The sequence below is a fragment of the Nyctereutes procyonoides genome, unplaced genomic scaffold, assembly GCF_905146905.1.
Source record: "Nyctereutes procyonoides isolate TBG_1078 unplaced genomic scaffold, NYPRO_anot_genome, whole genome shotgun sequence".
Taxonomy (NCBI): Eukaryota; Metazoa; Chordata; class Mammalia; order Carnivora; family Canidae; genus Nyctereutes; species Nyctereutes procyonoides.
In genome coordinates, this window is record NW_026575028.1 from 2,892,019 (window position 1) to 2,912,485 (window position 20,467).

At 35.1% G+C, this 20,467-nt stretch overlaps 1 protein-coding gene across 14 annotated transcripts in view; it reads right to left on the reverse strand.

Moving 5' to 3' along the window:
• Positions 1-20,467, reverse strand: part of ERC1 (ELKS/RAB6-interacting/CAST family member 1) — a 527,112-nt gene that overhangs the window by 331,602 nt on the left and 175,043 nt on the right. For all 14 annotated transcript variants that reach the window (XM_055315461.1, XM_055315467.1, XM_055315465.1 and 11 more), the window contains one exon: positions 13,908-14,101. In XM_055315461.1, the coding sequence (XP_055171436.1) occupies positions 13,908-14,101 (194 nt within the window). The remainder of the gene's footprint in view (positions 1-13,907; positions 14,102-20,467) is intronic.

Here is a 20,467-nt window from a genome sequence, read left to right on the forward strand (position 1 = left end):
AATAAAGATGGACAAATAACTTAATGGGCTTGGAAACTGTGGTATTGACCTCAAGAGTGGAAATAATAAATCTCTACATATTTGCTGGGAAGATCATTTGAAATAAAATATGTAAAGGTTCTATTATAGTGCCTCTGGCACTTATAAATCAAAGTAGCACTGGCTGCTTCATTATCATTTGTTCTACCATTCAGCAGAATCACAAAACAAAACCAAAATTTCAAGGGTGCATTGGTTTATGTATAGTAAAATAATTTCAAGATTCTTCTAAAAATCCAGAGACTATGGCAACTTTCCCTCCAACATTCACTCTGCATTTTCTGTCTCTGATGAAATTTTAATTAAATTAAAGCAATTTTTCTTCTCATTCCCCTGGTGACTCCTCCTTTCATCTTCGTTTCGCTCTGAGTCAAAACCTGCTCAGTCCGATTCTTGCTTTCTGACTACTTTATCTTTTGAAGCACAGAACTTTGAATCCACTCTTCGGTAAACCTAAAACTTCTGACATTTTATGGACTCATAACTAGATTTCTAGACATATCTTTCCTGGAATAAGTGCTATCATTTCAGTTCCTCATTAGAGTTCAAGATAATGTTAGTATACCATGCTCTTATCTTTGTTAAAGTACAAGCATACTGACCTTGAGGTGAGACTGAAGAAACAGCAAATCCAGGGAGAAAATGTGAAAGAGAAAGTTAGAAAGAATTAATAAGGACAATATTCAGGAAATAATGTTATTTATAGACACAAACAAAACATAAAAGCACAGGATTAGAGAAGGGAAAGGTTTAACAGATTCTGCACAGGCACTAAAAATTAGTAATTTCAGATTTTCAACTCTCAAAAAGTGTATTTTGGCATTAGATTACACCATCGTACCTTAACGTAAGTTTGAAAGAAAATTTTTTGTCTAGAATTCACCATTTCTTAAAGGAGGGGAAAAAAGAATTTATTAAACACAAAGGAAGAGAAGGTCAGCACTTCCCCTTTTTCATTTAAGTAGCTAACTGTGATTTCACAATTTAAATCATCTTAATTTTATACATATCCACCTTATAACTACTCCTTTAACCCACCGCACTCCATTTCTTGAATCTAAGTTATCCATAACAAAAGCAGAAAAACATTTAGAGCTTTAATCATTCTGTAGAATACAGACAGAATTCTAATTGATGAGGAAGAAGTTGAAATAATGGCCCCAAATGTGAAAACAATAATAATTTTTCCTAATTAGAACCTAATTTTTTTCTCATTCCAAATCTACCAAACTCTCTCAAATGGTGCAATCTAAAAGCAATAATGAACAAGAACATACAGCTCTATAAACATCACTCCATTTCCAATACTGCTCAGCAGTTAGAGATGCAAAGTTGCCATGCTCAATATTCCTACATAACATGAAGCCCCAGTGGTTCATTATTGCTTTTTATAGTAACAAGCAGTTTTCCCTTTTAAAACATTAATCAATTTCACTGAAGTTAGTATTATCCTCCAAATACTTAAGACTTCTAATGGCCAGTGCCATCCAGATTGTATTCAGGATCTAAATTTTACTTTAAGAATCTAAAAAAAAAGGTTTATTTCTTGAATGCAAGCACCATTTCAATTTGTACTTTAATATTTTCTTATGTTTCAGTATTTAAAACCAGGATTTTTAAATCATTGTGAAAATAACAAAAGATAAGGATGACAAGATTTATTACTTCCATTATATAAGATAAAGAGAAATGAAAAACAGATTAAAAATGACTCCCCTCAATCACACAATTAAATTAAAGCAATTTTTCTTCTCATTCCCTGAGTAAGTGGCACATCCAGGATAAAAATGGGGGTCTTTGACATCTCCCTGGGCATATTTTACATGTTCTATGATGCTTACAGATTCTTTTTTTTAAATAGTTCTTTTTTTTTAATATTGTATTTATTCATTCATGAGAGACAGAGAGAGAGAGAGAGAGAGAGAGAGGGGCAAAGACACCGGCAGAGGAGAAGCAGGCTCCATGCAGGGAGCCTGATGTGGGACTCGATCCCAGGACTCCAGGATCACACCCTGGGTCAAAGGCAGGCACTAAACCGCTGAGCCACCCAGGGATCCCATGCTTACAGATTCTTAAGGGGGAATGTATAAAATAAATCCATGCATCTTTGGCATATATAAAACAGTAGAGAATGCAGATAACATTCAAAGGCAAAAACAGGCCAATCTCTAAATGACTGTTCCCAATTATCTTTTCTATCTTTGTTAGTTATGACACAATAAATTAGAATAATTTTAGATCAACAATGACACTAACTGAAATTTCCGATAGTTGCAAGGCTTTAAATAAGACTTGGATAGGGCACCTGGGTGGCTCAAGGGTTGAGCATCTGCCTTTGGCTCAGGTCATGATTCTGGGATCAAGTCCCAGATCAGGCTCCCCACAGGGAGCCTGCTTTTCCCTCTGCCTGTGTCTCTGCCGCTATCTCTCTGTGTCTCTCATGAATGAATAAATAAAATATTTTAAAAATGAAATAATTAAGACTTGGGTAAATCTGTAGGGAAAAAAATTAAGCTTACTGCTATCAACAGTGAGCAACTTTTTATCTATTTTATTGTTCTGGGTCATATTTCAGTTTGGCATCAAACTATAGCTCTTGGGAAATTAATGTGGAAGAAAAAATCTACATATAGAATAATCCTATAAAATTCTAATGTTTGCACTTTCAAGTAAAAATTTAAGGTGATCACTAAACAAAAATTCCTATAAAGACCGTACTAACAAATTACAAGGTGCTGTGCCACAAGAAATTTTGGCAAGATGACCTAATATAATTGACTATGCAAAGCTGTGTAATTTATTCTTCTTTTACATGAAATCAGTGAAATTCATCAAGGAGGAAAAGAAAGAAACAAGCAGCTTCCTGAGAAAGCAAGCTGAAGCAAGCAGGATCAGATAAAGAACCAGTCATCTTCAGTTATTCATAGTCTTAGTATCCTTTCTCTTTTTTTTTTTTTTTTTTTAAACACTATCATTCTCCCTCAATCAAGAACACACAACTTCCACAGCAGTGGTCACTTCTCTTCTCCTCAAACTATAGGAAGACCACAATCTCTGACACTGAACTTCATGAGTCAAAAATACATAACCATAAATCTAAAAGTAAGGAAAGTCTTCTCTAAGGAACCATTTTCCTTATGAATTGTTTACTAGTTTATACCACAGCTATATACAGCTTAACATTAATTTTTAGACAGAAGATCTCTGCAGATCTTAAACTGAGTATCATTTTGGCATTTCTTTACAAAGAAAAATTCAAGGAGGTAGGTAAAACAGTCAAATATCTAATTATAATAGTATATTTATTCATTTGGTTATACACACATTTAAAATAGGATACATGAGAAAATAAAGTTAATTTGGAAATATTTCTTCTCCTCCCACATTCTCTGAAACAGTTTTATCTACTCTCTTTACGTGCATCTTCAATATCAATTCGCCAAGGACAGAATATTACCATTACTTTATGTATCACTAAGAAAGAAAAAAGTATATATACTAATTAAATTATGTTATGCCATTATTTATACATGTATCCCAGATTTAGACATGTTAAAACATAAAAATAAAAGTTATAATTGGTATTTCATTGTGATAAAAGAGGGAGGAGGTTATCTATATTTCTATCTAATCTACAGATCAAAAAATAATCCCACTGGATCATATTAAATTATATAAAAATATTTTATAGATATGAATTTACTTACACTTTGTTACAGAGGGAAAAGGATAGGTACATGTATAAACACATTACAAACATGTAGAAGATATGAATATAAAAATAATATCTAAAAAATAATAATATCTAAATATATATATATAACTAACAAGTATATAAGGGACTAAAATCTACATATGTTTGATTGATGAAAGGTCTGAATACATAGGTGATGGAAAGATAAAAAGGAAGAAATATGGGATGATTAGATAGTGAAACAAGAAAGGCATTCTCCTTGTATTAACATATTATGTAGTTATTAGGCCCTCAATAATGTAGAGTCATAGGACAGAACATGGTAAACACCATTAAAAAATAGCACATATAAAGGAAACAGAAATTACTACCTCAGGGAGGTCAGGAAAGCTGGCTTTCTTTTCCAAAAAGATAACAGTTAAACAGAGTCAAATTCCCACAAATGAAAGTAGAAAAACAAAATTTTAATAAAAGAGAAAAAATAAGAAAAAGCAGATAAAAAAAGGACTCATCTTCTAATTTTGAGGTCCATTTTTTTTTACAAAAAGATGTAATTCTACAAAGACTACCAAACCAAAAATTGAAAATATCATCCTGTAAACTAGTTCACATTTCCCAACACATTTTAGAGGATTTATGAAAAATAAAGACAACTCCATTTTCATTACATAAAATTTCAGACACTAGTAATCTTTAAAAGCAAATCAAAAATTCAAAAGGCCAAATCCTTGAGCCATGGGATTTAAGCCTACCAACTATCTTCCTAATTTCTCCAAGTACCACCAGAAAAGTGCTTTCTCTTATACAGACACACATGCAAATAACACCTAGATCATATCTCACTCCTGGCAGGATAGGAAAATGACCCCAATCTTTGTGTTCAAGCTCAGTTCAGTACGTTGATCTTGATCTACAGAAGTACAGACTTATTTCACTTATCAAATGAGATTAAGTTACTACTTTAGCGGCTCAGACAGCTAATTCAGGGGTTAATTACCTTGAGCCTAAATTCTGAGCAAAGTGAGAACACTCCTGCTTTAAAAAAAAAAAAAAAAAAAAAAAAGCAGAGTGGAGGAAGGTGGCAAAATCAACGAAAGTGGCTCCAAATCTTACTAGATACAGTCCACTTTAAATAAAGCCAGTTGTTTATAAATCAGAATGTTAATTCCCGGGCAGCCTGGGTGGCTCAGCGGTTTAAGCGCCTGTCTTCCGCCCAGGGCGTGATCCTGGAGACCCGGGATCGAGTCCCACATCGGGCTCCCTGCATGGAGCCTGCTTCTCCCTCTGCCTGTGTTGTGTCTCTGTCTCTCTGTGTCTATCCTGAATAAATAAATAAAATCTTAAAAAAAAAAAAAGAATGTAATTCCCTTGGAAATAATATTATAGATGCAGTTTAGGTATTTTTGCTGGCCCACAAAATTTAAGTTTAGGCATGATGCAAACGCCTAGAACTCACAGTTCAAGATGAAGTCTAAAAAAGATGGTTAGCAGGGAAAATAAAATTAACCATCAAAAAGTGGAAAAACTAAGTGTCTTCTATTAGAAGTACTTACAAGACTGGCCTAGTAATATACGTGAGTGTGAATGAATAAATAAAGCGTGTCTTGGCTTCTCTTGCTTCCTTACCATAGTAGCAGCAGCATCCTGGCTTCCCCTTGTCTCTATGTACACCTGAGATCACAGACCTGAAATTAAAAGTCTACAGTCCAGAACTACCTACTAATGCTCCAACTAACAACCTCGCAAGACATCATGACTGAATATTGGTCTTAGAAATTAAAAGACCATACTGAAGAGTACAAAGTTCAAGAAGTCTCATATTCAGGGGCACATATTAACTGGATACCTTGAGTAGTACTTCTCAGGAGAGCTCAACCAAACCTTAAATTGAAACCTTATCACTGAAATTTCCATCCATTACACAAGCCATGGAAAGATGCCTCTGCTAGCACCATCACAAAGGAAAAGACAACAGCTGCTTTCTGTTGAAGTCTTAGTCTTCTGGGGCCAGAAATATCTCTTTATTGAGACTAGACTGACAGGAAGGCTGAGTCAGACATGGAGAAACTGGCACCAGGCAACAAAGCGACCCACATTTCAATTCCAAAGTACCTGTCCTCTAAGATAGTATTCTAGAATGTGGGAAAAACCTTTTTTGGCCTCAGCAAGATCTTCAAGTGAACAGCCTCTGAATCATTCAATTGTCTTCATCTTCCTCTTCTAGAAGATAAGCTCATTAATAAAATCTAGAACATAGGATTGGAGGGGGGAGGAAGGGAAAGACTCTGGAATTTTAGAATTCTTAGGCATAACTCTATTACCACCCACCTACTTATGTGATACAGGACCAGCCATCTAATCTCTGTGCCTCAGCCTCCTTATCTGTATTTTAAAAATCTATATAAGAACCCTTTTCAAAAACAAACAAAAAGGTCATGATGCAAGAAGGGACAACTAAAATCAACAATTACAACTACTAAACAAACTATATTAAAAATCTGGGGCATCTTTCTTAGAAAAATAAGATGTACCTGATAAATATCAAAAGGAAGACGTGTAAGGTTTGCAAAGTTCCTACAGGAAATCTTCACCGAAAATATGTGCCATTTTGCTTTTTAATGTTTCCACTAAAGGACAGAAAAAGAATTGATAGTCGAATATAAATGAGGGGGGTGCCTGTGTGGCTCAGTCAGTTAAGCAGTTAAGAGTCTGCCTTCAGCTCAGGTTAAGATCCCAGGTCCTGGGATCCAGCCATGCCCTGGGATCAGGCTTCCTGCTCAACAGGGAGCCTGCTTCACCCTCTTTCTCTGCCCCTCCCACCAACTTCCCAACCCTCCACTCCCCCTCCCCATGCTCTCTCTCTGCACTTTCTCTCTCAAATACATAAAATCTTAAAAAAAAAAAATACAAATGAGGTAAGAGTAATGCCAACATCTGTCACACTGAAACTTTGTTTTTAAAACGTCAAAATATATGCTTCTTTAAAATAGTTGCCTGAGAGCAAAAATCTCCTGTATAAGGAATAAATACACTTTCAAAAAGTGAAGGGATGGGACACCTCAGTGGCTCAGCGGTTGAGCTTCCGCCTTTGGCTCAGAGCATGATCCGGAGTCCCAGGATCCAGTCCTGCATCAGGCTTCCTGTATGGAACCTACTTCTCCCTCTGCCTATGTTGCTGCCTTTCTCTCTCTGTCTCTCATGAATAAATAAATCGAGGGGAGGGGAGGAGAGGGGGGGAGGGGAGGGGAGGGGAGGAAGAGAGAAAGAAAGAAAGAAAGAAAGAAAGAAAGAAAGAAAGAAAGAAAGAAAGAAAGAAAGAAAGAAAGAAAAGAAAGAAAAGAGAGAGAGAGAGAAAGAAAGAAAAGAAAGAAAGAAAAGAAAGAAAGAAAGAAAGAAAGAAAGAAAGAAAGAAAGAAAGAAAAGAAAGAAAAGAAAGAAAAGAAAGAAAAGAAAGAAAAGAAAGGTGAAGGGATGAGATCTGTTCCAGGCATTTGGGTGGAGATAAAGTGAGAAGAGACAGAGAAAGGACTAAAACAAAGGTAAAGGAGCACTGGCCTCTGTGTGTACGTCTGAACATCAGCATAGTAGAATCATTTGCAACCGCTTTGACTAGTATCCTCAAATCACTGCCTTATTTAAAAGAATCAAAATTGGCATAACAAGTGAATCACTCATGATTTCAGGCAATAATTAAAAGTGAGGAAGTTAACTGTTTTATTCATAAAGTATTAGGTAGACAAAGATAGCCCAACCTTGGTCAAGGCCTCTAAGCTACTTCTGTTCTAGCACCTTCAAACCTTGTTTAACTTCCCAAAACTTTAAATCTTTTCAAAATGGTTGCTTCTACTATAGAAACACTTATAAAAGAAAACAAAAAAGAGAGAAATAAGTTTGTAATTACTATAACGGTTTGAATGCTTTGGGTGGCAAATTATAAAAAATCTTGTTTCAAAATAGCTTAAACTGTAAGAAAATGTACTAAATCACATAACAGGAAGTATAGTTTCAGGAATACTTCCAAAATGAGTTGAAGAATACTCCCAAATTGGGCAGCCCCGGTGGCTCAGCGGTTTAGCGCTGCCTTCAGCCCAGGGCGGGATCCCAAAGACCCAGGACCGAGTCCCATGTCAGGCTTCCTGCATGGAGCCTGCTTCTCCCCCTGCCTGTGTCTCTGCCTCTGTCTCTCTGTGTCTTTCATGAATAAATAAATAAAATCTTTTTTAAAAAAAGAAAAGAATACTCCCAAATTGAAGATGACACAAACAAATGAAAACACATATTATGCTCATGGGCTGGAAGAATACTGTTAAAATGTCCATGCTATCCAAAGCAATCTACATTCAATGCAATTTTTATCAAAATACCAATATGTTTTGCACAGAACTAGAACAATCCTAAAATTTGTATTAAAACACAAAAGACTCTCAATAGCAAAAGTAATCAAGAAAGAAGAAGAAAGCTGGAAGTATCACAATTTCAGATTTTAAACTATACTACAAAGTAATCAAAACAGTACAGAACTGGAACAAAAGAGACACATAGATCAATATAACAGGACAAAGAGTCATGAAATAAATGCACACTTACACAGTCTACAACAAAGGAGGCAAGAATATACAATGAGGAAAAGACAGTCTCTTCAGGAAGTGGTGTTGGGAACACCTAACAGCTACATACAGAAGAATAAAACCAGACTACTTTCTATCATTATATGTTTTTTAAAACTCACAAAACTCCTAGAAGAAACCATAAGCAATAAATACTCAGACATCAGTTTTAGCAATATTTTCTGGCTCGGACTCCTCAAAGTTAACAAAAGTGAAAAAAAACTATTGAGTCTACACCAAATCAAAGAGCTTTTACATAGCAAAGAAAACCATCAACAAAATGAAAAGGCAACTTACTGAATAGGAGAACATATATGCAAAAGATATATCTGATAAGGGTTAATATCCAAAACATATAAAGAATTCATACAACTGAACAACAAACAACTAAAAAATGGACAGAGGATAGAACAGATTTCCAAAGAAGACATAAAGATGGCCAATTGACAAAAGATGCTCAAAACAATGAATTATCAAGGAAAAGCAAATCAAAACCACAGTTGAGATATTACCTCACATCAGTCAGAATGTCCAATATCAAAAAAGGCAAGAAATAACAAGTATTGGTAAAGATGTGGAGAAAAGAGAACCCTGGTGGTGGGAATGTAAACTGGTGCGGCCACTAAGGAAAACAGTATGGAGGTTCCTCAAAAAATTAAAAATAGAAATTCTGTAAGACCCAGTAATCAAGGTTCACCCAAAGAAAGCAAAGACACAAATTCAGAAAGATATATGCAACCCATGTTTACTGCAACATTATATATAATAGCCAAGATATGGAAGCTAGCTAAGTGCCCACTGATGGATAAAGAAGATGTGGTATACATTTATAATGGAATATCACACATTCATAAAAAATTTTAAAAAAAGAATGAAATTGTTGCCATTTGGGACAACTGGATGGACCTAGTTGTTAAATGAGGTAAGCCAAACAAACAAAAAAAAGACAAATGCCAGAATAAAAACCATAACACATACCAAAAACAAACAAAAACAGAAATAGACTCATAAATACAGAGAACAAACTGGTGGTTGTCAGAAAGGAGGGGAAAGGAGGAATAGGTGAAATAGGTGAAAGGGCAGAAAAAGGTACAAACGTTCAGCATAAATGAATTAGGTCATGGGGATGAAACGTACAGTATAGAGAATACAGCCAGCAATGTTATAATAACTTTGTACGACAGACGGTCACCACACTTATTGTGGTGAGCATTTCATAATGTATATAAATGTCAAATCATTATGTTGTCTACCTGAAACTAATATAATATTGTATGTCAACTCTACTTCAATTAAAATATATATACAAAATAACCCAAAATGAATTAATAGATACAGAAAACAGACAAGTGGTTGCCAGAGCATGGGTTGAGGGGGTGTGGAATGGGTGAAAGCTGTCAAAAGGTATACATTTCCTGGGATGTAATGCTGAGCATAGTGATTATAATTAACAATACTGTAAGATATATCTGAAAGTTACTAAGAGAATAGATCTTTAAAGTTCTTATCACGTGAAAAAATATTTCTGTAACTGTGTATGGTAACAGATATTAACTACAGTATGGTGTTGATCATTTTGCAACCTACACAAATACTGAATCATTATGTTGCATACCTGAAATTAATATAATGTCATATGCCAATTATATCTCAAAAAAACAATTTCTTTAATTAAAAAAAAATTTTACATAACTATTGAAGTCTGAAAAGATATTAAGTCAGAATTCTTTCAGCTTACATTACTCTTCTCTCAATATTTTAAACATTATGCCAAAGATAAGCCTCTTAGAAACTCTACTATGATCATTTTAGAAGAGAAATTCTTAACTACAATGTTTCTGAGCTAATCTAAATTGATCTACTTATAGAAGGATAGGTAATGCTCTAGGGTTTTTTTATTTTTGTTTTTGTTCTTTCTTAAATTGATCTATGAAGACTCCAAAAATCACCACGTAATAACTTTTTAAAATGTCAGCTTGGCTAGGCTAAAGTGCTCAGTTACGTAACCAAACTCTAATTTAGATGTTGCTATGAAGGTATTTTGTAGATATAATTAAATCCTCTAATCCATTTAAGTAAAGGAGAGATTATCCCAGATAATCAGAGTGGGCATAACTGAATCCTCTGGAACGCCTCTAAAAGCAGGCTGAGGTTTCCCCAAGAGGGAAAAAAAACTCTGCCTGTGGACATGGCAGAATTTTTGCCTGTACCCATGAAATTTCTACCCTGGTGATCTTCTCTTCCTGTCAGCTAGACATCCTGATTTCAGACTTCTTTTGTCAGTCCCCCACAATCATGCAAAACAACTCCTTGTAATAAATTTCTGAAGAGATACAGATATATATACATACATATATATCTCCTACTCCTTCTGCCTCTTTCATTGCACTCCCAAATTACATACACTTCAGTATAAAATATGAATTCAGAAGTAGTACTTCTTACATTCAATTGGGAAAAAATTTAAATGTGCAGACATATGGATGGGCTTACATAATCCTTTTAAAATCTGCAATAAGTCAGTGATAAACAATGGCATAACACTAAATCATCTAACAGGAGCTACTATTGTTCTACAAGAGCAATGCAAAGGACTAATCATTTGTATCTAGATCACAAAGAATAGGTCTGGAAAGGGATCCCCGGGTGGCGCAGCGGTTTGGCGCCTGCCTTTGGCCCGGGGCGCGATCCTGGAGACCTGGGATCGAATCCCACATCGGGCTTCTGGTGCATGGAGCCTGCTTCTCCCTCTGCCTGTGTCTCTGCCTCTCTCTCTCTCTGACTTTCATAAGTAAATAAAAATTTAAAAAAAAATTCTTTAAACCTTTTAACGTTGGAGATCCTTATATAAGAAGCACTAGGACACACACAAAGACTACTACGAATTTTCTCTAGTACAATGATCATAACAGTCCACTTTTTTCTCTTTCTTTTTTTTTTTTTTTCCATTTGGAAGGTTGCTGAACACCCTTTAAAAATGAATTCTGTATCCTGAGTAATGGGGTGGCACTACCATCATACTAGTTAAGGGGCTACTACCTAAAGGGCATTTCAGCATTAGAGCCACATACAAGATGGTCTAGAAACAAAGATGAAGACAATCATAATCAACAATATCAGAATCTTACCAGAGAGAACACACACTTTATCCACACAATAAGGTACCCAAGAGGTGCATTTCAACTTGACACATACCGGCTGTTCTTTAATTCTGATCAAGCAAAATTCCCCGCAAGCCTCAGCAGTAGCAAGAGCAGCAGTAGCAATTCAGTCTAGTACAGAATTGTAGCCTTACATAACACTCACTTTCCCAGGAAGTCCCAAACAAACCCCCCTGACGGTGCAGGGACAGAAACCTGGCGTGGAAGGTACAGATTGCGGGATACTGGCTTTCTGAGAAACAGCATGGCCAAGAGGGGACACACACAGAAACACACAGAGACCAAAACCCCAATGGATTAGGACCATGGTAAGACAAATCAAAAGAAAGGTGACAAAATTCAAATGATAAATTATGGGGAGACAGACACCCACACACAGGAAACAGTGGAATGGCAACACAAGAAGCAAATGGTTAGTAAAAAACACAGCAGCCACACACATGCACCTCAGTAGTACATATGGGAACAAAAGGCACAATATAATCTTAACTGTCATTAACTATTATTTATATCTTAAATAGTATAGCTGGTCAACAAATTACAAAGCAGATAGCAAAATGGAGTTTTAAACTTTCTCCTTTTTGGTAGCCAAGAAACTTTGTGCCAAATCCTAAAACAAAATTACAATGCTACTGGCCAGAGGCTAAAACTGTAGAGCACTTTTCAACCTTCTCAGTTAACATTCCATGGAAAGAATAGATACCTTACAACTTTTTCAAAAATGTGAGAAATACAGTGGTCAATAAAAGCAATTGGTTGTGCTTTGGGTATCATATATAGATTTAATCCCATTTCTTAGTCTCTTTTAAGTCACAACCAACTCAAGGAATCAGTAGTAGGTCCAAAAATGAATCGAAAAGTTTTTCAAACAAGCTGCCTGGAATGACAAGCAATAATTTCAATGAAGACTTCTAATATAAGAAAACAAACTAAAAAATGAAACTTGATCAAGGAATTTCTCTTCTAAAATATTAAAATATTTGGCAGGAAGTCACTAATTCATCAAAAGTATTACATTTTAAAACTTCTACAGCACTACCGCTGATTTCAGGCCAACACAAATGCAGAAATGCATGTGTTCATGTGAATATGCAAGTGTGTCTGTGTGCATGCGTGCACGCATGTGCGTGCTAGAGGGAAAACTGAAGCACAAACATGAGAAAAGGCATACAAAAATACAATAATCTAATCTTGAGATTGGTAGTTTCTTAAATCTAACCTAAAGAAGTCTATCCATTCATCTTATCCAGAACCAGAAAATATTGTTCATATGAACTCTGTTCGAGTTCATATCAAAGTAAGAGCAATCTAGTTATGTGGTCAGTCTACATTATTCACACTTTCACTATAGTGAAGAAAACCTGTGAGGATTAGACTTCCTTGTTTTAGTTTCTTGCAGTCAAAATTCTATGGGTACAGAAAAGGAGAAAAATCAATTCCAGAGGGGAGTATCAAGTCTACTTGTCACCCCAAAATTTTAAACTTAATAAACTTATGAAAGTCATCTCATATCTCCTAATCTTCAAGAACATAAAAATAGAATATTCCTAGGAATCAGCTCCAAGAAACGACATAGGCTAATGATTTCATTCTGTCACTGTTGTCTCTGATTATTTAGAAGAATATAGGTGATTGATGAAGTTCTACTAGAACTACTTCAATGTACTTGTAAATTTATGTTAAATACATGCTCTAAAAGAAGAGGTCAAAAGACATATACATAATATTTAGTATAAAACATTCTAATTTAAAAAAAAAAACAGCAGAAAATTCCAACAGAGTCGTCTGGCTACATCTGTAAACACAGCTCATTTTATAGAATTCAAAGTCAGAGACCCATAATAATTATAACCAAGTCTCTTAAATTATCCCCACAATGTCCCTTCTTCTAAATTTGACCTGTGCACTGATGTAACAGCCTGCTTCTCCACAATACAAACTGTGTAAAGTCTAAAAATTCATAGCCAAAAGGAGCATCAGGCTCAATGAAAAAGGTCTAAGCCAATGAAAAAACATTAATTACCTCCTTGAAGTTGAGGTTCATTTGCTCTGTAGATAATAAGTAATTAGAGAGCAAGTAGCAATTTGTACCCTCCTGATTAGCTAGTAGAAAGCTTTAATTTCTCCACTGATGAAAACTTTCTCACTTTCCAATCAATGATGTTGATGTCCACAGCTTCCTAATACATCCCCATTCTATGCTGCCTTTCAAATGTTACAGCAATGCATTTACAATGACTTAGAATAAAAAGTCTTTTAAAAAAATAACATAAGCATTCTAGAATCTAAATAAATCCCAAGAAGCAGATACACTAAACAAGTATGCCCCCAAAAGTATACAGTTTTAAAACCATACTTTAACCTTTCTAACATAGTAAGTCCACCATTCAGCTATCCTATCCTTACCTTTCCAACTCTGCAATCTTCTTATCTTTGTCATTCTTCTCATTTTCCACCTCCTTCAAGATTTCCAAGAGACGGTCAACTTCTGCCTGGGCCTTGCTAGATTCATCTTTGTACCTGGAAATCTCTCTCTCCAATTGCTGTATTCGGTCACTCATCTCTGGACTGGCTCTGGCTTCCAATGTTGCCTCATGTGCCTACAAAGAAAAGTGTTCAAATTCTATCAGATACATATACTGGCAGTGGGCAAATCATGTCCCAAAGGACTATCTATATTTCAAATTAAATAGATCATTATCAAATATGTACTAGCTAGTCTTTAATTTATGAAGTTTTTCTCTACTTAAATATTACATAGACAAAACATTAGTAATAAAATGAGAAAAGTTATCATGGATTTCAAACGGATTTGTGTTTAGATGTATAACTCTGAATATCAGGCCAAAAATCATCATATAACAAGACATGTTTTTCTGAGTCTGAGACATACAAACAAGCCATGAGACTATTATTGATCTACTATTGATCTCTTCAATCTTTCTAAAAAAGGCATCACCAGAAATTCACTGCTCCTGTTACTATAACCCATGCCAATGCTGAAATCAATTCCCACTTGATCCTTCCCTTCCCTTTTCTTATATACTGCTTTACCAAGCATGTATGAATCACATGACCTGGAGCAAACAATCATATAGATATGACAAATGTGACACCATAAAAAAGAAGGTAGGTTATGGGACACCTGGGTGGCTCCGTCAGCTAAGTAGCTAACTCTTGGCTTCAGCTCAGATCGTGATCTCAGGGTCATGAGATTAAGACCCACATCCAGGTCCACACTCAGCATGGAATCAGCTTAAGATTCTCTCCCTCTGCCACTCCTCCACTCTCTCTCAATCTCTCTAATAACTAACTAAATCTTAAAAAAAAAAAAAAAAAAAGAATTTGGGCTAAGAAAATGGCTATCTGCACACAGGTACCTTCCTAAGATAAGGATTCAGTATTTTACAAGATACAAAGTCAGAAATCAACAATCCCATTTAGAACCAGGAAAAAATTTTTATTCAGATTCCTGTTGCAAGGTGGCTCAGTGGTTGAGCGTCTACCTTTGGCTCAGGTTGTGATCCCGGGGTCCCGGATCAAGTCCCACATCGGACTCCCTGCAGGGAGCCTGCTTCTCCCTCTGCCTGTGTCTCTGCCTCTCTCATAAATAAACAAACAAATAGATAAACAAACAAATAAATAAACCTTTAAAAAAAAGAATCCTGTTGCAAATGTAACTAATACCTTCAATGTATTCTGGAATGCAAAGCAATTTCAATAATTAAAAACTATCAAGTCTTCAATTTTCCTCCTGAATCTCTAAAACCATGCATTTATAATGTATTTAAAGAGAAGGCAGAGGTGAAGATGTTTTATTTTCCTTTATTTAACAGACAATAATAACCACTTAGTTCTTTAAAATGGTTTGAAAAACATTAAAGGAGTAAATATATATTATTAGGAAATATTTCAGAAAGCTCTGATGCAAAATGCCTAGAGTACAAGAGAAATGTTTCCATAAACTGAGCTAAAAAATTAAAGCTGAACTTCTAAGATCAAGACCTTTAAAAACATCTTTTGTTTCAGGTTTAATCAATTATGAAAATCCAGTTAATAATAGTGGCCTTTAAAAAAGATTCCACTGGCAGATATGTATTTTAATGTATTAGCAAAATTCTAACCTAAACTGGTATGGTTAACAGCCATAACAAAGTAAAATCAAGAGGAAAGAGAGCAACCTGGAATGAATTAACTCATTAAGAATAAAAAACAAGGGAAAAGCAGTGGAAATGCAGACACTTTCCAATGCTTGGGAGAGGGGGGGATTTTTGATCTCATAAAACCTTTTCCACTTTGGATGCACCCCAATATACTTTAGAAAGGAGTAAAATTTTTTTCAAAGTATAGAGTTCCTACTTGAGGAAGGGAGAGATAAGGTCAAGTGCATTCACTTTCTACAGAGTGTAAAAAACCACTCATACAAAATAAAGAGAAAACACCAACCAGGGCTTTATGGCACTACTCTGTCACATCATTTACTGGTTTGAATGGGTGAGTTAACACTATTTCAGGATCCTGAAGAGAGAAGAGACAGGAAGAAGGAAAAAAGGTAGAAGGAAATGGTATAAGAAGAGAACAAGAAAGAAAAAGAAAAGTAAAAGAACAAAAAATGTAATTTTTTAAAACTCTCAATAAAAAAAAATTTCTCCAGGAGGGAGACCCAAAAAAAAAAAAAAGAAAGAATTTAGCACTTTTTACAATTTCAATAATTCAGAAGTTGAATTTGAATGTTTTCCTTAAGAATTCTGAGATTATAATCTCATGCTTAAAACACAAAATATGGAAAATCATGTACAGGGTGTAAATTCATAAGCTAGAAGTATTTATGTTCCATTTCTATTCTGTTGTATTTTTTTGCTGGCACCATAACTGTTTTTTGATGATACAGCTTTGTAATGCAACTTTAAGTCCAGAATTGTGATGCCTCCAGCTTTGCTTTTCTTTTTCAAGATTACTTTGGCTATTCAGGGTATTCTGTGGTTCTATACAAATTTTAGGATTGCTTGTTCTAGCTCTATGAAAAATGCTGGTGGTATTTTTTTTTTAATATTTTACACTTCTTTATTTAAGAGAGAGTCTGGGGGGGCGAGGGGGGGGCAGTGCATGGGGAAAGAGCAGAAGCAGAGGCAGAAGCAGGCTCTTGCTGAGCAGAGTCTGACTTGGGGCTCTATCCCAGGACCCTGAAATCATGACCTGAGCTGAAGGCAGATGCTTAACTGACTGAGTCACCCATGCTGGTGGTATTGTGACAGACACTGCATTAAATGTATTGATTGCTTTGGGTAGTATAGACATTTTAATAGTGTTTGTTCTTCCAATCCATAAGCATGGGGTGTCTTTTCATTTCTTTGTGTCTCCTTCATTTTCTTTCATCAGTGTTATTTTATAGTTCTTGGAGTACGAGTCTTTTACCTCGTTGGTTAGGTTAATTCCTAGGCTTATTGCTTTTGGTACAACTGTGCTGCTTCATTATTAGTATATAAAAATGCAATGAATTTCTCAACATTTATATTGTATCCTTGTGACTTTATTGAATTCGTTGATCAGTTCTAGCAGTTTTTTCATGGAATCTTTGGGATTTTCTATACAAAGTATCACATCTATAAATATTGAGAGTTTGTCTTTTTCCTTGCCAATCTGGATGCCTTCTATTTCTTTTTGTTGTCTGATTGCTGACAATTGTTAAACTGTTAAATAACTGTGGTGAGAGGAGACATCCCTGTAATGTTCCTGACCATAGAGGAAAAGCTCTGTTTTTCTCCAATGAAGAAGACATTAGTTGTGGGTTTTTTGTATATGGCCTTTATTATGTTGACATATATGCCCTCTAGACCTACTTTGTTGAGGGTTTTTATCATGAATGGATGTTATACTTTATCAAATGCTTTCTCTCCATCTACTGAAATGATCATATGGTTCTTTTCTTTTATTAATGTGGTGTATCACATTGATTGATTTGTGAATACTGAACCACTGCTGCAACCCAGGAATAAATTCTACTTGACTGTGATAAATGATTTTTTAAAAATATATTGTTGTGTTCAGTTTGCTATTATTTTATTAAGAATTTCTGCAGCCATATTCATCAGGGATCTTGGCTTGCAGTTCTCTTTTTTAATGGAGTCTTTATCTAGTTTTGGTATCAGGGTAATGCTGGCCTCATAAAGAATTTGGAAGTTTTCCTCCCTTTTCTATTTTTTAGAATAGTTTAAGAAGAAAAAAAGAAATAACAAGCATGGTGGGAACAATTATACACTGTTAATGGGAATGAATTTGATACAGACACTACAGAAAACAGTATGAAGTTTCCTCAAAAAATTAAAAATCGAAGTACCATACAATTCAGGAACTCTGCTTCAGGGTATATATCCAAAGGAAACAAAATCACTATTTTGAAAAGACTATCTGTACCCCCATACTCAGTGCAGTATTATTTATAGTAGCCAAGACAGGAATCAACCTAAGTGTCCACTGATGTATGAATGAATAAAAAAGTCATACAGAATAGAATACTATTTACCCATTTAAAAAAAAAAGAAGAAATTCCTTCCATTTGTAACAATATGGACGAAGCTTGAGGGCATTATGCAAAATTAAATATGTCAGACAGAGAACGAGAAATACTATATGATCTCACCTATATGTGAAATATAAAAAACTGAACTCAGACCAACACAAAACAAATGGCTGGTTGCCAGGAGCAGAGAGAAGTGTGTGTGAAATGGGCAAAAGTGGTCAAAGAGTACAAACTTCCAATTATAAGATGAGTAAGTTCTCAGAATATACTACATAGTATGGTGACTAGGGTTAAGTATCGTTTTGTATGTTTGAAAATTGTTGAGAAGTAGGTTTTAAAAGTTCCCACAAATAGGGCAGCCCTGGTGGCGCAGCGGTTTGGTGCCGCCTGCAGCCTGGGGTGTGATCCTGGAGACCCAGGATCAAGTCCCACATCGGGCTCCCTGCATGGAGACTGCTTCTCCCTCTCCCTGTGTCTCTGCCTCTCTCTCTCTCTGTGTGTCTATGAATAAATAAATAAAATCTTTAAAAAAAAAATTCCCACAAATAAAAAAACAAATTGTATCCACATAAAAAAGTAAACAAAAACAAACCTACAAATACACTACAAAACAAAACAAAAAAATGCTAATATAGAAAACAAAGACAACAAAATCCTAGACCTATAAACTACTAAGAATTAAAATTGTAACAAATAACAAACCGAAATACCATCTGACAGTATTTGGTTCTATTTATTTATTTACTTTAGATACAACTGACATATAACATTATATTAGTTCCAGGTGTACACCATAATGATTTGACATATGTATAGTTACTGTAAAATGATCATAATATATCTAATTAACATCTATTACTACAAAATTACAAATAATTTTCTTCTTGTGATAAGAACTTTTAAGATCTACTCTCTTAGCAATTTTCAAATGTATGATAAAGTAATATTAACTATAGTCACCATGCTGTACATTATATCCCAGGATTTATTTTATAACTGGAAATTTTTACCTTTTGACTCCCTTTGTTCATTTCACCTGCTAACCACCACACTCCCCACCCTCTCTGGCAACCACCAATCTGTTCACTGTATCTATGGGTTCAGGTTTTTATTCTTGTTTTTATAATCCACATATAAGTGAGATCATATGGTATTTGTCTTTCTCTATTTCAATGCCCTGTTTTTAAAATGTAATAATGCTAGGGAAGTATTTTATGTCATTTACTAGAATGAGATAAAATCTGAAGTATAATATTTAACAATTGTTATGAATCTTATTACATCTTATTGCTTAACTCTTATTTCAATCTTACATTAGGAAATACATTTTCATTTATTCTAGGATATATTTTAAAGTCAAAGGTTTTTTTCTTCTTTCTTGAGAAGTAATTTCCAATATAAATTAATGAGTTTAAAAACATTCAATAATATAAAATACTCAAATTCACTTGATATCTAGAACTAAAAAAGCTATATAAGACATGTACATTGGGGGCGCCTGGGTGGCTCAGTCACATGAGCCTCCAACTCTTCATTTCAACTCAAGTCCTGATTTCAGGGTCCTGAGAAAGAGCCCCACATCAGCTGTGAGTCTGTTTATCTCCCTCTGTCCCTCCCCCCCCCATTCACACACATGCACGTTCATGTTCTCTCATTTTCTCTCTCTCTCTCTCTCTCTCTCTCTCCTTCTCTCTGAAATAAATAGCCATGTATATTGTTAATTCAGACCTCTGTGATATACTCTCAAATTCCTTGGGAGAGACAACCTATTGATTCCATAAATATTTATGTGTTAATAAAACTAAAGCTGATTCCCAAATATAGGCAAAAACTGTTGTTTTTTTTTTTATTTTAGGTTTTAGATGTTATTCTAAACAGCAAAATTCACATATGTATCTTCACAAAACAAGAATGCATAGGTTTGTTCCAAATGGAAAACTGCTATAACTTCAGCTCCAACATGTAAAAAGTCTGGAAATCATGACCCATTCTTAAAACAAGAACAAGTTAAAAAAAAAAAAAAAAACAAGTTAAAAAACTGAAAATCAACTACTTTTCTTGGACCTATGGGAGAACTGAGGTCAAAAGGCAAACTACAACTCCAAAATGAAGAGACACAGACAAATCCAGAGAGTCATAGTTGAGATCTACCCACCTGGAGCAAAGCTGTTGGGAAAAACAATGGTGACTTTGAGGAGTTACTAGAGGCTGAATGTGGACAAACATGAAAGTGAAAAAGTCTTAGAAGCTGCAGTTTTGGGCAGACCCACCTTACTTTTACAGGCTTTCCCCTGAGGAACCCCACCAGATTCTGACAGTGAAGAACTGACAAAAACCCCTTGTGGTTCTTGCAAGGGTGGGGGGCGAGGGTAGTAATTGTGAAATATGCCCAAAGTATACTCTCCCCAAAGGCAGATTCTCCAGGAATAAATATTTTAACAGAATT